Here is a 22,532-nt window from a genome sequence, read left to right as displayed (position 1 = left end):
TAATGGAACTCTGATGAAATCTTTTGATAATATAGATATTTCTCCCATAACCATATGCTAAGCAATTTAAGGTTTCAGAGAATTCCACTTTTCAGCGTGACATGTGAGAAGCTCCACTGGCCCACTTCCCAGTGAAACTGAAAATTATTTTTTAAAACAACCATTTCAAGTCTCCGGAAATTGTCCTAAGAGCATACAACAAATAAAGAAACATTAAAAATCTAAAACTCAGTAAGAACAGTAAGAGTCTGTAGTATTTAAACTACAACTCACTCCTCTCCATACTCCTAGCTCAGCAAGATGGAAACTGCACTCCAGAGTAGTACAGCCAAGAACCCTCTCCCCACAGCTCCCAATCAGAGAACCACCTTCCCAGGAAGGGCAGGACATCAGCATTATTTGTCCTGCTCCCAACTATCTGTTGCTGAATACAGAAGAAACTGAAAATCTAAATAAACCTATAACAAGTAAAGAGATTGAATTAGTAATCAAAAAACTATCCACACACACAGAAAAAGACTAGGCTCAAATAAAAAGAAAAAAAGAAAAGACTAGGCTCAGATGGTAAATTCTACCAAATATTTTTCTTAATTAACATCAATTGTTCACTAACCTCTCCAAAAAATAAAAGAGGAGGGATCACTTCCCAACTCATTCTATGAAGCTAGTGTACATTGATACCAAAATTAGACAAATACAAGAAAAGAAAACTACAGACCAATATCTCTTACAAATATGTATGTAAAAATCCTCAACACAACACTAGCAAAGTGAATCAAGCAATATATTAAAGGAATTATACACCATGGCCAAGTGCAATTTACCCCAGGAATACAATGTTAGTTTAACACCCAAAATTAATTAAGGAAATATACCAAAGCAATAAAATAAAAATCAAAAACCACCTAATCATGTCAACAGAGTCAGAAAAAGCATTTGACAAACTCCAAAACTCTTCCATTGTAAATACACTTGATGGAAGAAATGTTCACATATTGAGGTATGGGGAAGTCATTCTGGCTCATATATGATTTAATGTAAACTTTATGCTAACTAGAACAGCCTGTCTCACAGCCTGTCCATCATGCATTGTACATCTGCTCAAACATGCATTGTACACCTGCTTTAACCATTAAAGAAAAGAGTGCATTTAAAAATCAAAATGGAGGGACTTCCCTGGTGGCGCAGTGGTTGAGAATCCACCTGCCAATGCAGAGGACACGGGTTCGATCCCTGGGCCGGGAAGATCCCACATGCCGCGGAACAACTAAGCCCCTGCGCCACAACTACTGAGCCTGCGCTCTAGAGCCCACGTGCCACAACTGCTGAAGCCCGTGTGCCTAGAGCCTGTCCCCCACAACAAGAGAAGCCACCACAATGAGAAACCCGCACACCGCAACGAAGAGTAGCCCCCACTCACCACAACCTAGAGAAAGCCTGTGTGCAGCAACGAAGACCCAACGCAGCCAAAAATAAATAAATAAATAAATTTATTTTTTTTTATTGGCATGTTTAGTAAAAAAAAAGTGAGATGCCAAAAAAAACAAAACAAAAAACACAATCAAACAAAAAAACTCCAGGAAACTGGAGTCGATTGCAGGAACTGATTGGGAAAGGAAGATGCTAATAATATCACCTCAGCTCATCGAAACTGCTGTGGTCTGCAAGGTAAAGGGAGAAGGATAAGCAATAATCCTATTGCAAGAAGGAATTAGGGGGTATTAGTACATGCATCCTACTTCAGTCATAGGATGGGAACTGTTTTGACCATTTGCTCACAAGACCTGTTGAAGTGTCACAGGAGGAAAATGCTTGTGCACCACGTGACATTCCTGAAAGGAATCTCTAAAAATTCTTATCACCCTTTCTCAAAAATGTTCACAGGATCACACACACACATTGTTCTGGCAGTTTCGTTTTGTTTTGTTTTGAATGCAAGCATCCTTCATAAGAAACCTATCGCCCTATATCCCCCAAATTATATGACATCAGAGAATCAATCTGACTAAAAAATAAAACACTGAAAGGGCATTCATGCACCCGATGTTTAATTCTAGACATACTTTCTTACCTGATGCCGAGTCAGGTGGGTCCTGCCCCACCTTTCTTCGAACTCTCCTTCCACCGATTTCCCTTTAAGAACGTCTGCCAGGATTCCAGGGCTGGAACGACGAGCAAGAACGGACGGTGCAGGAAAAAGCAACCCTTACTTCTCCCTCTCGTTCTCCTGATCCAACTTGTTTCACGTCCCAGGCAAAGACAGCGCCTCACCACCTGGCACCACCAGCTCCACAGAGCTGGAGCGATCCCACCAAGTAGCTCCCCTGCATCCCCTCTCTGTCACCCTCAGAGACAAGCAGGAAAAACGGCATCAATCCCGTGGCAGATATCAGGCAGGAAAGAACAGCGGTAAGACCTGCTGCTCACAAAGAGGAGGAAATGATGAAGGAGGCAGTGAGTGGGATGTAGCAGAAAAAGGACAGCAGCGGCGGAAGGGACACCTACCCACTCAAGCCTAACTCCAAGCCATCTCCGCCCTGTTGTCATAGCACTTTACAACGAACGCTACTGCGCAACTCAGCTGAGCCCCGATGCCTTCTGGGGGTTGTAGTCCTGGGTGTCAGGAGAGAGGAAGGCGGAGGATTTTTTTCTGAGTGATGTTTGGAATCAGATTTCTACTGGGCGGAGCTAGAATGAACTACTGCCCGGTCTTCATTAGCAGAGAGAGAGAGAGAATTAATTCGACTCCTCTTTTCTGTTCTTGTACAGTTCCTTGGACGCGGGTTCTGAGGAAGACCCACCTCCCGCCCCCCGGCGGGGACGCAAGCCACGCCCCTCCCACTCCTTTCTCCGTTCCCGCCGCTCGTGGGTGGGGCTTTCCTAGGAGGCGGGGCTAGGGCGGCGCGGGGCGGGGCGTCTGGGTTGGTCTCTGGGGCGGAGCATCCGAGGCCCGAGCCACCCAGCGACCTCTTCTCTTGACCCGAAGGCGCAGGAGGCCCCGTCCATGGATCAAGCGGCCATGGCGAGGGTGAGCGCGGTAGCAAGCGCCAGCGTGTGCGCCCTGGTGGCTGGGGTGCTGCTGATCCAGTACATTGTTACCTTGAAGAGGAAGGAATATGAACTGTGCGTGGGACACCCGGAACGTGCTGTTCTATAACAACAGCGCTGGAAAAACACTACCTGATTGCTTTCCCTTGGTTTTCTTCTTGATTTTGTAGACCAACTTCTTTCTGCAACACAATTACATTTTCTTTGTTTGTAAATCACAGCTTCCAAAGACTATATCCCCCTTCTTGACTGGATTTGGATGTCTTATAAGATATCATACAGGTCATTTATTGGCCCAGGTAACTTCCATCGTTATCGAGCGCAAGTTTGTGTGCCCGACACACAGTGAGGCCAAACAAACGCAAATGTTGGAGCTTGGAGCAGAGAAAGATTTATCGCAGGGCCATGCCAGGAGAACTGTTTGCTCATGCTCAAAAAAAAAAAAAAAAAAAAAACCCTGAACTCTCTGAAGGGTTTCACCAAAGCATTTTTAAAGGCAAGGTGAGGGAGGGGCGTCCCAGGGTATGTGATCAGCTACTGCACAACTCTCTGATTGGTTGATGTTGAGGTAACTGGGTGGTTAATTTAACATTATCAATCCTTAGGTGCCAGAAGGTCTGGGGGCTGGGGCTCATGATCATCAAGTAGTTAATTTCTTCCACTTGTGGTTTTTACCAAATGAAAAACTCAGGAAATATGCATGAGATACTATTATCTGGGTACTTCCAACAGGAGCTATAGCAGAGTATATGGGGGAGGGGTCTATCCTGGAAGGCCCCCACAGGGTCCTGATCTGTTACACATGAATGGCTGAATCATACATTCATGCAACGATTTTAATTGGCTTCATTCTTAGAGGAAGAGGTCATTTCCAAGTTCCAGAACATATATCAGCATAATTTCACATGTCTGTGTATAGCTTCTGTGTTTGTGTTTTCTTGAATAAATTTGAAAGAGCTCTTCACTTTGAGTTATTAACAACTGAATATTTTGGCAAGCATTTCCCTTATGCAGTTATTTTTAATTCCTCTGCAGCTTCTTCCATTATTTCAAGGCTGAAAAAATTATATATCAGATACAGTTTCAAAGCACAACCTAGTTAAGCACCTTACACTTTTGCATCCTGGCTCCATGACCTACTAGTTCTGTTTCCTTGGGCATGTCAGTTAACTCTCGGGCCTCATTATCTGTAAAATAAGGATAGTACACATGGGTATTACGTACAGCACTTATTACGATTTTAAAAATTAAATCAACTCCTATTAAGGGCTTAGCTCAATGACCGCATAAAAAGTACACAGTGTATATTAGCTTTTCTTTTCCATAACCCAAACCTTATCTGAATACAGTATACTACACTGACTATACATACCATGGATCACATGTTCTGGAAAATTGGAGAATTTCTGTGGAAGCCTTGCTTTCTTCCAAAACTAGATGAATCCTACTAACATGTAACGAGCAGCTCCTGTACGCCTAGACACTGGGGGAATACGAAAATTTCTTGCACAGGTTTCCCGGCCTTCAGGGACGAAGATCTCGAGGGGAGGCGTCCGACCCGGAGAGGGGCCCAGCCACGCGCAGAACTGGCTCAGGGTCCCGACAGAGCGTCCTCAGCACCGAGACTCCTGGCCGCCGCCAGGGAGCGCGCTCCGGCCTCCGGCACCAGCCGACCTGACTTGCAGGACCCGGCGCTCCAATCAACAACTTGAGGCCGCGCTGGCCTTTCGGCGGCACGGTGCAGGCGGCCGCGGAGGGGACACCCGGCTCGGCCCGGCGGGACGCGGATCGGCAGCGGGAGGGGGCGCTGCGGGGCTAGGCGTGCGCAGCGCAGAGGAAGTACCGTCTTCGCCGCGCCGGCCGCCTCAGCCGCGCCGCACGGGGCCGCTTCAGCCGCGCCGCGCGGGGCCGCGATGTCGTCCCGACCCGGGCGCGACGACGCGGGGGCAGGGGGCGCACGGCGGCCGCGGGAGCCTCCGGAGCAAGAGCTGCAGCGCCGCCGGGAACAGAGGCGGCGGCGACATGACGCGCAGCAGCTGCAGCAGCTCAAGCACCTGGAGTCCTTGTGAGTCCGTCACGCCCGCCCCCGACTAATGCGAGGAATGGGGTCGGGGCCCGCGGTCGCGCGGCGGAGCCCGCCCGGCGTTGGAGACCTGCGAGTGGGCAGGTGGGCCCGTCCCCAGCGAGCCGGGTGCGGGTTTTGATCCCGGGCTGCGGGACGCTGGACTCTCAGCCTTTGGAGGAAGAGGGGGGAGGCTCCATCCCCAGGGTCGTCCCGGGCGCGCGAGGCGGCGGCGGGCGGGCGCTTCTCCGCCGGAAACGACGGTTTTATTCCTCGTGCGGCGACGTCGGTGTCGGTCAGGATTTGAGTACAGGAGAAGTGCGGCTGCGCCCTTGGGTCCTTTCCCATTTCTCAGTTCAAGGGGCTCGCTCTGAACTGGGTAAAATCCCCATTCTTTCATCTAGTGCTGTTAGCTAGGGAGGAAAAAGCCCAGTCCCGTAACATGAGTGCGCGGTGAGGAAGGGAAGAAAAAACGTGGGGTGAGGGCCTGGTCCCTGACTCTTCGGGAGGAGCTGTCAGGTAGAAGAGAGCGTGGACTTCTCTCTCGTCCCCAGGATTTTTTTTACCAGGGTTAAGGGTGGAAGCTACAAAGAGGCCAGTTCCAGCTCAACAAGAAAAATTAGGACCAGAGTCATAGATTCTTGCTGGTCAGCGTGGCCTGACCTAGGAGGCACTGTACTCCCCCAGCTACCCGGGAGAGAGTCCAGATAACCCCTGGGAGAAGGGTTGGTTGTAAAGGAGATTTAAACATCAGGTGGAAGGTTGGATTAATGACCCTTGCGGTTCTTTTCTGTGTTTCTGTCGTTCTGTAATCAGCTTTAGAAGTCTGACTTTACTAAGTTTGGTGTTCACTGAGTTATCTGAATTATTTGTTTTAGGCGCTTCCCATTACCTACCTTCTCATGATTGCTGAGACAGCATGAAAAGTCCTTAAAGGGTTAATCCTTCATTATTAACCGCTGGGAGCTTTGGCACAAAATGCATACTTCCTCGTAGCCTGGCCTGCTCTTTTCAGCGTGGCTCTTGAGCTGAATTTCATTTCAGTGGGCAGTGGTTGTGGATTGCTGGCATCCACGGTCCTGGCCCCTTCAGGGCACTCTGGGAGGCTCTTTGTTGCCTGTGCAAGGCCGATGTTGAACAGTGTTCCCTAGGATAAGTTCCGGCAGGGCTCAGCCGCCCTACCCCACCCCCTAGCCCTCAGTATCCTAACTGTAGGATGCCACATAGTTGTTAATACTCTACATTTATTTTGTAGCTCAGAGCGCACTCACAGACATCCTTTTATAACCTCCTTTTGCACATGAGAAAATGCAGGTTCAGCAGTTAAGTAACCTAATAAAGCACACACGGAACTGTAAACTAACAAAACTAAAGAGAAACCGGGGTGTCTGATTCTCAGACCAGTGGGATTTTTCAGTTCAGAGATTTTAAAAGTTCTGGGCTGTTGACATATTTATAGTTTGGCTAGTTCAGAGGCTTCTTTCCTTTTAAATGGAAGTCTGTATTTCCAGAATAATACTTTAACGTAGTTTAAACATTAAATAGTATGAAAAGTCTAATTTCAAAAAATAGTGGTTTGTATCTCTACTCACACTCCCTGTACCTTTCCCTCCAACCAAGGCTTCAATGGGGAAACTTAATTTTTTCTCTGGGATTTAACTATTTCTGAATTATATGCTTTTACTGCTTTTTTTCGATTGAATAGTAAATGTTACCTATTAAGCTCATGTTATAGTAGATGAGGGTTTAGTTCTCTTTCCCTTCCTTTCTTGTCTCCAGCCTTGTATCCCCTCTCAGGATTTCTGTGTGGCTTCTAACCTTTTTTTATTTCTTTAATTGTCATTTTAAGAGAGTCTGGGAAAGGAAGACAGGTAAGTAAGTTGGTCAACCAGGCATGTTAAGTTCCACTGTGGTTTTTTACAAGTGGAATTCAAATCCTTTTGCCACCTGGTATGCCCTCTTTAGTTACCCTCACACTCCTCTGGTCATTTTCTTACACCTGACCTTAATTTTTCTTACTCTTACCATACCTGCCAGGCCCCCAAAGGCATCTGAGTCTTCCACACATGCTCCTGTCCATTTTCCAGCTCTGTCACTCAAGTGCTCCTGGGCTACTGGGCATAACAGAACGGACATTTTGAGTATATGTGGAGTTTCATCTCTGCCTTCCAGCCCCCATAGGGCCAGGCTACAGGAACAACTGGGATGGAGTATGCTTACGTGAAGGACTCTTCCAAAAGAAATCCTACCCCAACACTCAAATACACAAAGAGTATTATTAAGTACTTGGCAAAATAAAGATTTTTTTGTCCCATGCCTATTTAGGAGATAATCTCTTATCAAAATTTATCTTAATTTAGTCTTCATACTGCCCAGGGCAACCTGTCACAATCTGAATGATATAATGGCAAGGATTTACAGATGGCACAAAATAATGGGCCTCCACTAACTTTCTTTAATTTTGAGAATTTATTACAAAGATAATGCACACTTCTCAGCTGTCACAGCACAGAAGCCAAGCTACTCAGTAAACACACTCCGATTCTCATTTCCAAATCTGTTATTTTCAATAGTTAAATATTACCTTAATCTTTGAGAAATATCTTTTTAACATGCTACCTAAACTAATGAATTGTTTAGCCCTAGGAAAAAAATCAACCACATTCCTTTACACTTGTGGAAACAGTTCTAAAATGGACTTTTTTAGGGAAGTCCATTGCTAATAATAAGAGATTTCAAAATGTGCAGTTCCAGGGGCTTCCCTGGTGGTGCAGTGGTTGAGAACCCGCCTGCCAATACAGGGGACACGGGTTCGAGCCCTGGTCTGGGAAGATCCCACATGCTGCGGAGCAACTGGGCCCGTGAGCCACAACTACTGAGCCTACGCGTCTGGAGCCTGTGCTCCACAACAAGATAGGCCGCAACAGTGAGAGGCCCGTGCACCGCGATGAAGAGTGGCCCCCCCTTGCCGCAACTAGAGAAAGCCCTTGCACAGAAACAAAGACCCAACACAGCCAAAATATAAAAATAAATTAAAAAATAAAAAAGAAATGTTCAGTTCCGTCACATTTTTTTTCTATCTAGGCAAAAACATTTACATATTTTTGAGGAATATAGATAGTTTGACCATGTTATTTATACAACTCCTATGGCAAAAATAAATTATTGTCGGATTACTGGATATTTACATAGACTTTACCACCTCCCTTCCAAACTCCCTTAAGTCCCAATGCCTAAGACATAGCATTAATGTTTCTAATGAAGGGCTGCTGATGGACCGTATCACCTGCTCAATTTATGCAAATTTCCATTATTCCTCCTAAAAGAGGCCTAGGCCTACGACATGCGACAGCTTTCCATTGGAAAATATTTAAGAATTTGCTTTGGAAATACCATACCTAAAAAGCTTTGTACTGTATCTAAAAGGCTAATTCTACTTATACCCAGTTGTTTATTGTGTAATCTTCAGGGAGTAAATCTTAGAAAGGCCCTGGATTAGTGACAGTGAGGGTGAGGATGGACACTAGACGCCTCCATCATAATCCTTATTTGGAAGAGTGCAGAGATGTTTGCAAGTCCAGGTTGGTACCTGCTATAAATTGGAGGTTTCCACAACCCCCTCCTCTAGTTTGGTTAATTTGCTAGAGCAGCTCATAGAACTCAGGAAAATGTTTTACTAACTGGATTACTGGTTTATTATAAAAGGTTATAACTCAGGAACAGCCAGATGGAAGAGATACATAGGGTAAGGTATGTGAGAAGCTCTGTAGAGTTTCCATGCCCTCTCCAGGTATGCCGCGCCTTCACGTGTTCACCAACCCTGAAGCTGTCTTAATGCCATCCTTTTGGGTATTTATAGAGGTTTCATTATAGGGGCTTGATTGATTCATCATTGGCCATTAGTGATTAATTCAACCTTCCTGGAGGTGGGGCTGAAAGTTCCAGTCCTCTAATCACATGGTGATTTGCTGAGCCTCAGAGGAGGTAGGGATAGATTTGCTGAACCCTGATCTACCACCTCTGCACCTCTGATATACCTCACTGCACCCCACAGGCCTGCAAGTCTTATAACTGCCCAGCCACAAGACCAAAGAAAGAGCCTGGAGATAGCAACAGAGACACTGAAGGTTTCTTGGATAGGGGATCTTATAAGACTGAAGCAAAGTCCTGGAGCAGCACCCCACTGTGTACAGCAGACAGCAGTCAGGACACAGACAGCAGTCTTTGCTTGGGGGGTGGGGAGGTTTACCAGTTACAGTGGGGATTGACATCAGGTTGGCTCATCAGTTAGCAGGGAAACCAGCAGAGAGGTGTGTCCCTCACAGCCCCTCAGGTTATCAGCTGTCACAGGGCAGAGGTTTTCACTTTGATAAACTATCCTAATGGAGCTGTTAGCTGGGGCGGGGCAAGCACAGAGGCAGTTATTGAATAAGTTCTGTGATTAAGAGGGAAGGTCAGTCATGCAGGAAGGTGTAGGTGAAGCGCAGGGACTGATCAAATAGGGGATATAAAGAGAGCCAAAGAACAGCCATCTTAGGTGACATGATCCTATACCAGCTCACCTGCATGGGGAAAAGGCAGTGATCCCTGGAGCTAGATGTTGAAGAGTCGCATGGCCTAGAAAGGTAGTAAACCCGGCTGGGGATGATGTCTGTAGAAAGTCCACTGCCAGGTCTATGCCCACCTCCTCTTAGGAGCAGCTGGTAAATCCCCGTAAAGCTGCAGATCTGTAAAAAGATGTGAGGGTTGGCGAGGCCTCTCTCTTGGGTCCCGATCTTGGCCTTTATGGTGCTAGTGCCTAATCTTGAGCTGCCTCATGAGGCTACTAAGAGCACTAACTTTTCTTCAACAGAAGAGGCAGAAGCCAGCATTGTGGAGGGCCTTTCACATGTTTGCTGTGAACTATTTACCCATGAGGAAATTGAGGCTCTGGGGGTTTAAGTAACTTGCACAAGGTAGACAGCAGTGAGAGTGGATCACAATTCAAAGTAAAATTTTTTTACCTACAAAGCCCATTCACACTGATTTAGAACTGGAAAACATTCTGGCTGGGATATAGGGTTCTCTGCTCCAAAAAAACAAAACATCTCCTTTATCAAGACAGTTCTAAAGAATGTCTAAAGAGAAAAATGATACAATTTGTTAACGAGTTTGATGTCCTTAATTCAAGGGAAAACAATCCATGGACTGAGAAGTACAGCACTTCACATGCAGTGGAACACTCTTCCCAGGGATTTTGAACAAGAGCGGGTTTTATGGGGCCTCAGGTGAGGCAATTTGGAAATAGGGCACGATTGGCTAGAGGGTCAGGGATTTCCTTATCAGACTAGCACATCGTCTTATCTAGGGTCAGATAAGCTAAATTAAGCTGAGGTGGAGGATGTGACTGGGGTATTCCAGATTTCCTTGACAGTGAGGCATTTCCCATTAGTTCAGGCTGACTTCGGTTTAGATTTGTGACATGAGCTGGGTCACTGGGGAGGCCTCCACTCTGGGGGTCCCAAGCTACAAAGTACCTTTGTCAAGAATTACATGGGTGTTTCTGAGAGGAGTTTCAACTTTATGGCTTTTCTAGATTTCATTTAGGAGTACCCTTATCCCCTTAGTTCTCCCTTCTGGTACTTAGCACTAAGCCTGGCATGATTATTGTTGACTGGTTACTTCTGCAAGGAGTAAGTTTTTAAGTTGAACCTTCAATATCGCCTGAAAATTAAGTTTAGTTTCTCCTAATATACCTGTTCTTTTTTGGTAGGTGGAAATAGCAAGTTGGTTAGAGCAAGAGTGAGGATTTAATTACTGAAACAATTAGAGAAATAACATTGAAATTTTAAAACAAAAATGCAGCCTGTATAACTCTATAGCAGAAATGAGCTCCTATTAGCATATTTTGGGCCTTTTTTCTTTTTTTCCTACGTCCCAAGTAACCTTTGGTTTATCTCTCAGACCTTTATTAGCCTGGGCTTATACCAACATAGGTGTAAGGAAGATGACATTAATTTCATTTTTCTTTTGTAACTAAAAAACATTGAGGCAGTGTATTTGCATGTAAATAAATATAAGTGAAAAATAAAGCTCCCTCCCTCAGGTATCCTATATATATATAATCTCCCTTTTCCCATACACACAAATAGAACCATACCAAGCACACTGTCCTATACACTACTGCTTTCTTTCTTTTAACTTAAACAATTTTTGACTAGTTTGGGGATAATTACTATCTATTTGACTATTAGATAAATGATTAACCATTTTAGAATTTATTATTTTCACTGTACAAAATTCAAAAAATTAATCATCTCTGAACTCACCTTCTGTGTGTAGCAACTTTGGGAATCCCCCATTTCCAAGTTATTGGAGCCAAGATACAGTTTTAAACCAGCCACAGCATCCTGATGCCCTCTCTCAGTAAAATTTCGTTATAGAGGCATTGAAAAGACCTCAGATGTTCAGTTGTTCTGCCTCTTTTTCCAACTACTTTCTTTTGGCTGCATCATGTGACATGAGGGATCTTAGTTCCCAAACCAGCGATTGAACCCGTGCCCCTGCATTGGGAGGACAGAGTCTTAACCACTGGACCACCAGGGAAGTCCCTCCAACTACTTTTCTTTAAGAAGGGGGTTGTGTCAATTAGGCACTCATTTAAAAGCCAGACACCCATGCTATGTGCTGCACAGCCTGCAATGTGTCAGTACTTGAAACTGAACATAATTACACCTGAAAGTAATACAGTGTTATATGTCAATTATATCTCAATTTTTAAATTTCAAAACTGATTTGTTTAAAATGAACCCTAGCATTGGATGCTGCTTTTCTAGATTTGGCATCCATCAGCCTTTTCCAGAAGTTCCAGCGGAGTGATGAGAAGTGGAAATGAGTTGGGAGCACAGGCATGATTTGTATCCTCAGGACCCTGGGGGTCTGAGAGCTCTCTCTGTTGGTGGAAGGGGAAGTACATTTGCACACTATCAGTCACCTGCCTCTCTAGCGGTAGTTCTTCATTGAGTGCCAGCCTGTCGTCCAGGCACCAAGCAGGAGTCCTGCATCCCTGAGTCCCAGGAGGTCAGTAGGGACATAAAGGGCAGTCAGAGAGCTGCGCAGCAGATGGCAGCCCAGCAGCCCACTCTGCAAACAGGATAGGCCAGTGGGGAGGATCTTGAATCCGGAGCTTTTGGGGCTGGGGGAGGGGGAGGGGGAAGGTGAGGTGGGAGGGGGAGCCTCTGGGACAGATCACCCTCCCCTCCTTCCCCTACAACAGGCCCTTCCCTCAGGCTTTGCTCCCTCCCCTCTGCACAGCCCCCACCCTTGTCAGAACAGATCACTCACACACCCCCACCCCCATGAGCCTCTCAGTGTTATGGAAGCTGGAAGTTATGGTAGGTAAATCAACCAACAACTGTAATGACAGGCTGGAACCATAATTCGTTCAAGGCTCTTGTTACCTCACATTTTCCCTGCAATCTCTTGCTTTCCCTTCTTCCAAAAATAAAATCATTGTCCTAAGACACCAAGTTAGTTATTATTTTGGTGAATTTAAGTGCTATATCCCAGCAGGATATGGTATAGCATCAGTTTATTTATATAAGACCTCTGACTGCTAGGCATATTTTATTAACTATGTTAATTATAATATGGTTTTAAGTTCTTACTAAAAATATCCTTTTTATTTTGGTCTGCAGTTGCCTTTTGCTGATTGAGATGTGTTACATTCCTATGAACATGGCTCATGACTGGTGTTTTCTTCCTTTCTAGTTATGAAAAACCTCCTCCTGGACTTATCAAGGTCAGTGTGAAGTTTGTACTTTTGGTTTTTCTCTGAGACAGATTTGACTCAGTGCTCAGACTCAGTCACTTACGAAAAACAGCTGCATAAGGTTTGAACCTCCTTTTATGATAGTTCTGTGTCTTCCCTGCAGATGGCAGTCGGTTCATGCACTTTGGGCTTTGTCACAGCCTGTGCCTTTGCAGAAATTTAATCAGCCTTGTGTCTGTCCCCTAAGAAACCACTGCAGGCCCCCCGAGTGTTCCTCAGCGCTCACTCCCATTCTTTCTGTCTCACTTGTGACTGCATCTCCTCAAAGCTCTCCTGCCCCATGTTCCTTCTCTGACCCCCCCGCCCCCGGTGCTGATTTCTTGAATGTCATCAGCTCAGAGAACACTGGACTCTGAGGAGACGTGAAGCTCATCCAGTCCAGCCCTACCTGTTGCAGGAGTCCCTCCTCCAGCACCCTGGCCACAGTGTCAGTGTCTTTCTGCAGGAGCGAGACTTAGAGGACTTAAGGCCAAAGTAACCTTTTCTGTTTGGTAACTTTCAACTTAAAAAAAAGATTTTTAGAAAACATTCTTCCATTATAAATTTAATATTCGTGGAAACTTGAAAAAATTATTAGGTAAGGGCTTCCCTGGTGGCGCAATGGTTGAGAGTCCACCTGCCGATGCAGGGGACACGGGTTCGTGCCCCAGTCCGGGAAGACCTCACATGCTGCGGAGAGGCTGGGCCCGTGAGCCATGGCCGCTGAGCCTGCGCATCCGGAGCCTGTGCTCCACAACGGGAGGGGCCACAACAGTGAGGCCCACGTACCGCAAAAAAAAAAAAAAAAATCATAAGGTAAAAAAACAGCACCTTAATTATATAGTGCAGTTATTTGGTAATGAAAATACATCTCACTAATACGGCATGTGTGAGATTATAAAACATGACAGTGGCCTTCAAGGTCTAATAATCTATTTTACTCTAACACATTGTTCTTATTATTCCAGGAAACCTTACTTGTTTAACTCTATATTCTGCCTCATTCCACAAAGCTTTTAAGTTAGCAGAAAACCTTTTGTGATCTTAGAATCTAATTTTTGTGATCTAGAATCAATTTGGAGCTCACAGATCAATCCTATGTAAACACTAGTAACTCTTCTCTAAGAACAGCTACTTTGTTTTCATGGTATAGCTAGCTCTTCTAGTATAGTTACTTCCGTTTTTTCTGTCAGTTATGATTTGTCTTTCTTTCTAGCTCTTCAGAGGGTAACTTATGATGACATTGGGATCTCCAGCCCATGAGAAAGCCAGGCAGGGCTGTGTTCTCAGACAGGGGGGAGAGAGTTCCGGTGCTTTTTTTGCCGCACAGCTTACACACTGTTTCCTTTTCAGGAAGATGAGACTAAGCCAGAAGACTGTATACCAGATGTCCCAGGCAATGAACATGCCAGGGAATTTCTGGCCCACGCACCAACCAAAGGACTTTGGATGCCACTGGGGAAAGAAGTCAAAGTCATGCAGTGTGAGTGTGGAAGGGTTTCAAGTAACACCCTCAATACATGCAAGTTATAGACCACTGTTTACAAACAAGTTCACTTCTTTTAATTCATTCTCACCACAGCCCTGCTAAAGTCAGGGCATGATCTCTGTGCTATAGATGAGGAAGCCGCCTTGCATATGTTATTAAGTGTTCTGTGGTAAGAGGCAGTGCAGTGCCTAGACTCCAGGGCTTCTGGCTGTAAGGAAAATGGTCTTCCACAGGGCCGTAGCTACCTGCGGAGTATACGCTTCAGTAATATTCCTGTAACAGAAAGGATATTCCATGTAGAAATGCCATGGGGGACAAGGGATGCATTGGAGGGTGGTCCCTTGGGTCTTACCTCAGTCAGTCATCCTCATCAGAGGTGTTGAGGTTTTATCCAGGTAACCTGAGAGGAGCTCTGGGCCACAGAGGATGGGTCTGGAACAGGTAGAGCTCTGTGTGCACACCCTCCACCACACCAGAGCAGCAGCATCTTCATCCAGCGTAAGACGGAATTTGAAGAAAGGATACGGCTGCCTTTAAAGACATTTTTTTGTACAAAGATTCTTCACGCACATAATTAATATATCGGTTCTCAGCCCCTTTCCTTCATTCCCCTCACCTAAAAGGCGACCACCTCAACCTCTTTTAGGAAGGTTGTTTTGAAGTTTATCCCTATGTATCTATAAAGGTTTTTGGGGTTTTTTTAATTAATTAATTAATTTGGCTGTGTTGGGTCTTCGTTGCTGCACACGGGCTTTCTTTAGTTGCGGCGAGCGGGGGCTACTCTTGATTGCAGTGCGCAGGCCTCTCACTGCAGTGGCCTCTTTTGTTGCAGAGCATGGGCTGTAGGCACGCGGGCTCAGTAGTTGTGGCTCACGGGCTCCAGAGCGCAGGCTCAGTAGTTGTGGCACACAGGCTTAGTTGCTCCGTGGCACGTGGGATCTTCCCAGACCTGGGCCCGAACCCATGTCCCGTGCATTGGCAGGCGGATTCTTAACCACTGCGCCACCAGGGAAGTCCCTATCCCTGTGTATCTAGATAACAGGATTACATTCCTGCCCCTTGATTTTTCAGGTTTCTTCATTATCTGTTGACTTCTTCCTATAGAAGACAAGAATTCAGCTCTTTTTTTCTTCCTCCATCCCATCTCATACACATACCCTTCATATATCTCATTGTCCCAGTAATAGTTATATCATAAATTTAGTTAAGTAAACCCTTTGTGTTTATTATTTTCAGATTTGAATCCCATATTAAACTGATTACATTTCTTTTTTCTTTTTTTCTTTTTTTTTAAATTATGGTTAAAAACCGCTCCTCTCTGTGATAGGGTAGTTAGTTGTGCTTCACTTACCATTTTACAGTTCTTTTCTTTTTTTTTTTTTTTGCGGTATGCGGGCCCCTCACTGTTGTGGCCTCTCCCGTTGCGGAGCACAGGCTCCGGACGCGCAGGCTCAGTGGCCATGGCTCACGGGCCCAGCCGCTCCGTGGCATGTGGGATCTTCCCGGACCGGGGTCCGAACCTGTGTACCCTGCATCAGCCGGCAGACTCTCAACCACTGCGCCACCAGGGAAGCCCCAGTTCTTTTCATTGACTTGCAAATTAAAAGTGTTTAGTCTGGACCAGAACCAGTTTTACATGAAGTTAATGAAGCTTAACCTTTAGGTTCCCTTGTACCTTCCAAAGGTCTTTGGAGTCCCACCAGTGTAGTCATATGGTTCTTTCTTTCTATAAAAATTTGCCTAAAGAGCCCTTCCTCTCCTTAATTTATGTAAGCGTCAGACTCCACAAAACTTGGATCCATCCCAGATGGAAAAACACATGCACACATAACCCCGTATTCATTGATTTCCATGATCCTAGTGTTATCTAGAGCAGAGCTTCTCAAACTTAGGGTGGGCTTGAGATTCTGTATTTCTGACAAGCTCCCAGGTGATGCTAATCTTGCTGGTCTGTACCGTTGACCACACTTTGAGTAACAAGGATCACCCTTCCTTTAACAAAGAGTTTTGATCACAGATGGTATGGATCCTTCTTGATACCCACACATCAATCCGTGGCATTTAAAATCCCCCCCTTTTTATCATAAAGACAGACATGTGTTTGAAGCGGTCTGCATTTGCATTAAGAGTGCATTCCTTCTTCCCCAGGTGGAAATAGTGGGGAGATAAGGACAGGGGCAGGTCAGAGAATCCCTAAACTTCATTTTTTCCCAATGGTTTCCTACTACCAACTCTCAAATAAAAATATAAAGGGGAAAACATTATTTCCCTGTCACTACATATTTTCAGTAGCTACCAGCGTGGAGCAAATTGGGCTGATCTTACCTATAATCCCTCTTCCTGCTTCCTGACCTCCTTGGTTGGAGTTGCTTGATGCCTGTATAGTTTACTAGGTCTGCTGTAACAAAGTACCACAAACTGTATGACTTAAACGAGAAACTTATTGTCTCACAGTTCCGGAGGCTAAAAGTCCAAAGTCAGGGTGTCCTCCTGAGGGCTGTGAGGGAAGGATGTATTCCAGGCCTCTCTAAAAACCCTGTCTCCCAGTAAGGTCACATTCTGAGGTACTAGGGGTTAGGACAATTCAATACAGTGGGGAAGCAGACGGGATGACACAATTCAACCTGTAACACAGTTAAAAAACAAAAAAATCACACTTTGCTTTTTGCATGGAATTGTTTAGTAAGTACTTGGTTCATTTCTAAACCTCTACGATTAAAGGATACTTGAGGAAGTAATTAGTTTCCCTCTCTTTTCTGGGATCTTACATGGCTCATCCATTAATTATATTTGCTTTTAAAATTGGAATCTAATGAAGAATATCTTTAATATGATCTACTGATACCTTTATCTTGATTGAGTAAAAATGCATTATCTTACAGAAATATATCCCTTTTTCTTTGTTTTCAGGTTGGCGTTGTAAACGGTATGGTCACCGAACGGGCGACAAAGAATGCCCTTTCTTTATCAAAGGCAACCAAAAGTTAGAACAGTTCAGAGTAGTAAGTAAAACCCCAGAGTGTCAATTTACGTTTACTGGAGATGATGAATGTTGGTGAATCAGGCAGTCACCAGTGAACTGGAGGTTCACATAAAATACATTCCGAAAGCCTTTAACCCAAAGTATCTGGTGTTAACTACATCTCTGTTAAATCGAATTTGTGTGAAAGATTAGTTCATTAACAAAAAAATGCGTATTAAAATGTTATTTGCTTTTGTCTTGGGAACAGTGCTTCTTTTTCTGAAGCAGGCATTTTTATCAATTCAGTTAGTTTTTTTTCTTTTTTTTTTTTTGGCATGCAGCTTGTGGGATCTTAGTTCCCTGACCAGGGATCAAACCTGGGCCCTCAGGAGTGAGAGCGCAGAGTCCTAACCACTGGACTGCCAGGGAATTCCCCAGTCAGTCTTTTTTTACTTATGTAAAAAACTCATATTTCATAAATAAAATCAGGGTTCTAGTTTCCCAGTCTTTGTCTAAAGTCTGTATATTTTTCTACCATAAACTGGAAGTGTGTGTATAAACGATGTACCCTCTTTAGATGGCAGTAAAATCAATCTATCATTTCATCACTTTAACAAAGTCACCTCCCAGGGTTAACTCACCATTCAGTAACTGTTTTGGTCAATTTAACTATGCTATTACTGGATATATTGGGATTATCAGCATATCAAACAGGGGTATATAAACATTCTCCAAGGATTTTAAGATATTTAAAATACTGGGTTTTCATTTTACTAATTTACAGAAAATATTCTGGATAAATCACTGCTACCTGGAATGTCAACTTTTACAGTGCCTGTAATAGATAATTTAATGATAAATCTCAAAAACTGAAACATATTCATATTTTTAAAATTTAGGAACCTAAATTCTAAGAATTGATCTAAGGATATAACAACATCAGTATGCACAAATTATTATGAATGTATAAGGATAACTTTCAGAATTATTTATATGATTAGAAAATAGAAACTGAAGAAAAATAGGAAACAACTGCAGTGTCCAATATACAACATAAGTTACCACAACATATAAATCATATAGCTTTTAAGAATTATGTTTTAAAAGAATATGTAATGTCATAGGAAGATAATCATGAAAGCATAAGTGAAAAAGAGAATAGGGTTGTATATATAACATGATTATAATCTTCTGTAAATTATGAATAATGACTGGAAGAATCACACTAAAATATTAACAGTGGATATCCCGGCTGGTAAAATAATAGATATTATTAACTTTATGTTTTCTTTGATATGTAAAAATTTTATAATAAACATACTTTTAAAGATAATTCACATGCCATAAAATTCATTCTGTGTATTCATATTTTTAAGTAATTTAAGTAGCTTTTAATTATACAAATATCATAAGAATAAATTTGCCTTATTTTAACAAAATGGAAACATTACAGTAAGGTTTTTCACAATTGATTTTTCAAGTCCAATCTTGCCTCTCTCCCCAGAGGGAATTTGTAGTAAGTAGCTTGAATATACTTCCAGACTTCTCTTTGGTCATATCCAGTATGTTTTTGTGTACCTATAAATGAATCATTCTTACGCATCATTTCCAAATCACCTGTTTTGCTTAATAATATCTCTTGATCATCTTTCCACATAGAACAAATAGAATTACCTCAAGATTTTTAACCTTGAGTGGTATTTAATAATGATTTTGCCATGGTTTATTTCCTTATAAAGGCTATGTAAATTATACCCTGTATTTGTATAACTGGAAAATCTTTTTTATAGCCTCCAGGAGTTTGAAATGATGGTAACCCTTAGGAAGGATTAGAACGTATTAAATATAAAATCATACCACACAGGAGGGGAAAAAATTAGTTTCAGTGAAAGAGGGATTTAATTTAACAGTCTATGAAGCCTAACCTAACCATAACCTTCTCTAACCCTCAAGGCACATGAAGATCCCATGTACGACATCATTCGAGAGAATAAAAGACATGAAAAGGATGTAAGGTGAGATTGTCCAGATGATAACAATATCCTCTTAAAGTTTGAAATTATATAGTTAGAACCTTTATAAATTAAAAATTTTTTGATTCCAGTATTAGAGGAGTGGTTTTAGTAAATATGGTACTTTAATTGCAAAATACTTGGAAGACAGGAATAGTCCCTGAAAAAGCCAGTGTGTGGGGAATGACCAGGCCAGCCTGTTCTACTTGGGTTAACTTAAAGCAATGGGCTTGGCCCAGCCCACTCATGTCACTGATAGTTGACGTTGGCAACTGTAATTTATCTTCTCTAGATCTTCTTTAAAGATCTGAGCTTTTGTTAAAAATTCCTAGACAGGGTTAAAGACAGGGTGAAAAAACAAGAGGACTTTTTTTGGGGTTTGGGGGGTATTTTTTCAAATTGGTGATACTGAACTATAATTATATATAATTATTATATATAATATATATACATAACATATATTCTTCTTCAGATTCTCTTCCCTTACAGGTTATTACAAAATATTGAGTATAGTTCCCTGTGCTGAATTATAATTGTTGAGGAGGTAGATTACTTAGTATGAACTTGAACAGTGGGGGAATGATTTAGGAAAGTATCCATCTGTTAGAAGTTATAATAGTAAGGACTATGGAAACATACAGAAACATTTAGGACAGTGAAAAGAATACAAAATAGCTTGTACACTGGTTACAGTCATGTAAAATAGGCAGGGGTGTAGACAAGAATGGGGAAAACATGCAAAAATAAGTACTGTCTTTAATGAGGTGATGCTTTGTGACATTTTTCACCTTCACTACTGTTCTTATATTTTTATCTAAAAGAATTTTTTACGTTACATTGAATGTATTTCTTTGGTCAATCTTATGTGTTTAGGATACAACAGTTAAAACAGTTACTGGAGGATTCAACATCAGATGAAGATGGGAGCAGCTCCAGTTCCTCAGAATGTAAAGAGAAACACAAGAAAAAGAAGAAGAAAGAGAAGCATAAGAAAAAGAAGAAAGAAAAGAAAAAGAAGAAAAAACGAAAGCATAAGTCTTCCAAGTCAAATGAGAGTTCAGACTCAGAGTGACAAGAGCTTGACTTGTTCAACATTCTCTTCTCAGAAATCAAACACCGTGGCCAAAGAGCAGAGGAATGTGGAATCAGAGAGGAATAGGAGAGAGAGACACAAAGAGAGGAGGAGATTTGGTGTCACAGGTGTGAATTCTCACCTACCTTCCAGTAAAGATGTGACCCCCAGAAGAGTGAGTTGTATCTTGCCAGGTGCTAGCTCTGGACAGCGGCTGATTTCAGGCTGGAAAGCTTTTCTCATTGTTCTCCTCCCTGCTGATCACTGTGGGTCCTGATTCCTTAGAAATGCCTCTGGCAGGGTGGCCAGACTAAGGGAATCTCTGAGGAAGCTCTTCCAGGTGCTGCCACAGCTTCCACCCTCCATGGTGGGGCTACTTAATACCCTTAGATTTCAGGCTTGACTTTCCTCTGTTGTTGAGGATAATAAAAGCTAGTTATTTATTTTTTTAATGTATTTATTTTTTATTTCTTAATGCATGCATGTATGTGCTCCAGATTTAAAAGGTACCTAAGGTTTACTTATGAAAACTCATACTACTTCCTTTCTCCCCCAGCTTACCAGTTCCTTCTCCCAATGGCTACCAATTTTACCAGTTTCTTGTGAAGTCTTCCAGGAATATTGTATACATCACAGACAAGGAGAGGGCTTTTTTTTTTTAACACAAGTGCTATACACATTCATCTGCACGTTATTTTTTTTAACTTAACAGTATAAAACTTATTTTTTTATTTATTTTATTTATTTATTTTTGGCTGCATTGGGTCTTCGCTGCTGTGCGCAGGCTTTCTCTAGTTGCGGTGAGCAGGGGCTTTTCTTCGCGGGCTTCTCAGTGCAGTGGCTTCTCTTGTTGCGGAGCACGGACTCTAGGCACGCGGGCCTCAGCAGTTGTGGCACGCACCCGCGGGCTCAGTAGTTATGGCTTGCAGGCTCTAGAGCGCAGGCTCAGGAGTTGTGGCACACAGGCTTAGTTGCTCTGCGGCATGTGGGATCTCCCCAGACCAGGGCTGGAACCCGTGTCCCCTGCATTGGCAGGCAGATTCTTAACCACTGCGCCACCAGGGAAACCCTAAAACTGATTTTAATATTAAGTACATCCTGCGCTGCTGCATCAAAGGTACAGTGCGTTCATAATCACCTGAGACGATTTGTTGACTGTGGGAAGGGGTTCCTATAACAATAATGAAAAATCTTGTGTGGTTACATTGTATTTAACTTGCTTGGATCTTACTGCCTCAGTCCTAAGATTTTTCCAGAGTAATTGACTCAGAAAAAATTTTAAGACTATAGGGGAATTACTATTCAGGGTCAGCTACCCACATCCCAAAATATATCCCTCACTTCCTTCCTCTTCCTGTTGGTAAGCATGGCCCACCTGTGCTCTTCTAGCTTTGTGCCACAGCAGAAGCAGCTTACCCATCAGGGTGGTGCCTGCAGCTATGGGAGAGTAAGTCCTATGGGTTGCTGAGCCAAGTGGAGCTAGATCTTGCTCACAGGTAAGTGTCCCTACCTATCCAGCAGGTCTCTTGCTGTTTTCAGGGTCCCAGGAACTTTCTATTCCCATTTCCAAACGCTTACCCTGGGGGTTGGATTCCCCCTTCTTTAAAGAACAGCCAATCCAAGCCCAGAATGGAGCCACCTCTTACTCTAATCAATAAATCCTCCTGGGGGCTTCCCTGGTGGAGCAGTAGTTGAGAGTCCGCCTGCCGATGCAGGGGACACGGGTTCGTGCCTCGGTCCGGGAAGATCCCACATGCCGCGGAGAGGCTGGGCCCGTGAGCCATGGCCGCTGAGCCTGCGCATCCGGAGCCTGTGCTCTGTAACGGAAGAGGCCACAACAGTGAGAGGCCCGCATACCGCTAGCTAGCTAGCTAGCTAAATAAATAAATAAATAAATCCATCCATCCATCCATCCTCCTGGTCTTGGCCTTGGAATAGTACCTCAGTAACACAATTGTCCAGATCGGAATCACCGGGGCGTGTTATTTCTGAAAATCCTGAGGCCAGTTAAGTTAGGCATGCTCTAAACTTATCCTTGGCATCCTAGCTCAGCATGCACAGCATGGGCCATTTGTCCTCTTCTATATGTCTCGCAGTG

The 22,532-nt window shown here is 43.6% G+C and overlaps 2 protein-coding genes across 6 annotated transcripts in view; one reads left to right on the top strand and one right to left on the bottom strand.

The window, feature by feature from the left end:
• Positions 1-5,427, bottom strand: part of BBS9 (Bardet-Biedl syndrome 9) — a 442,846-nt gene extending 437,419 nt beyond the window's left edge. Inside the window, exons 1-3 of one of the 3 annotated variants that reach the window (XM_067746666.1) lie at positions 5,202-5,427; positions 4,421-4,531; positions 2,072-4,235 (exon numbers count right to left, since the gene is read on the bottom strand). The gene's annotated coding sequence lies outside the window, so the exon portion shown is untranslated. Of the gene's footprint in view, positions 1-2,071; positions 4,236-4,420; positions 4,714-5,201 lie in introns of those variants that run through there. The other 2 variants (XM_067746667.1, XM_067746668.1) reach the window with 2 other exon arrangements.
• Positions 4,767-20,580, top strand: LOC137229173 (retinitis pigmentosa 9 protein). Of its 3 annotated transcripts, XM_067746690.1 has the most exons (7): positions 4,923-5,113; positions 10,281-10,377; positions 12,860-12,890; positions 14,253-14,382; positions 17,299-17,390; positions 19,304-19,365; positions 20,236-20,580. In XM_067746690.1, exons 1-7 carry the CDS (start codon positions 5,071-5,073, stop codon positions 20,432-20,434), a joined length of 654 nt encoding a protein of 217 aa, XP_067602791.1. In that variant the 5' UTR covers positions 4,923-5,070; the 3' UTR covers positions 20,435-20,580. The 3 variants fall into 3 exon arrangements, with proteins under 3 accessions (XP_067602790.1, XP_067602791.1, XP_067602792.1); XM_067746689.1 differs by lacking the exon at positions 10,281-10,377 and having other exon boundaries at positions 4,767-5,113; XM_067746691.1 differs by lacking the exon at positions 10,281-10,377 and having other exon boundaries at positions 4,980-5,113; positions 12,787-12,890.
• Positions 20,581-22,532: the final 1,952 nt, after the last annotated feature.

This window comes from Pseudorca crassidens, chromosome 8 (genome assembly GCF_039906515.1).
Source record: "Pseudorca crassidens isolate mPseCra1 chromosome 8, mPseCra1.hap1, whole genome shotgun sequence".
Classification (NCBI taxonomy): domain Eukaryota; kingdom Metazoa; phylum Chordata; class Mammalia; order Artiodactyla; family Delphinidae; genus Pseudorca; species Pseudorca crassidens.
Note: the sequence above shows the minus strand (reverse complement) of the source record. Positions and strands in the feature narration are given on the sequence as shown.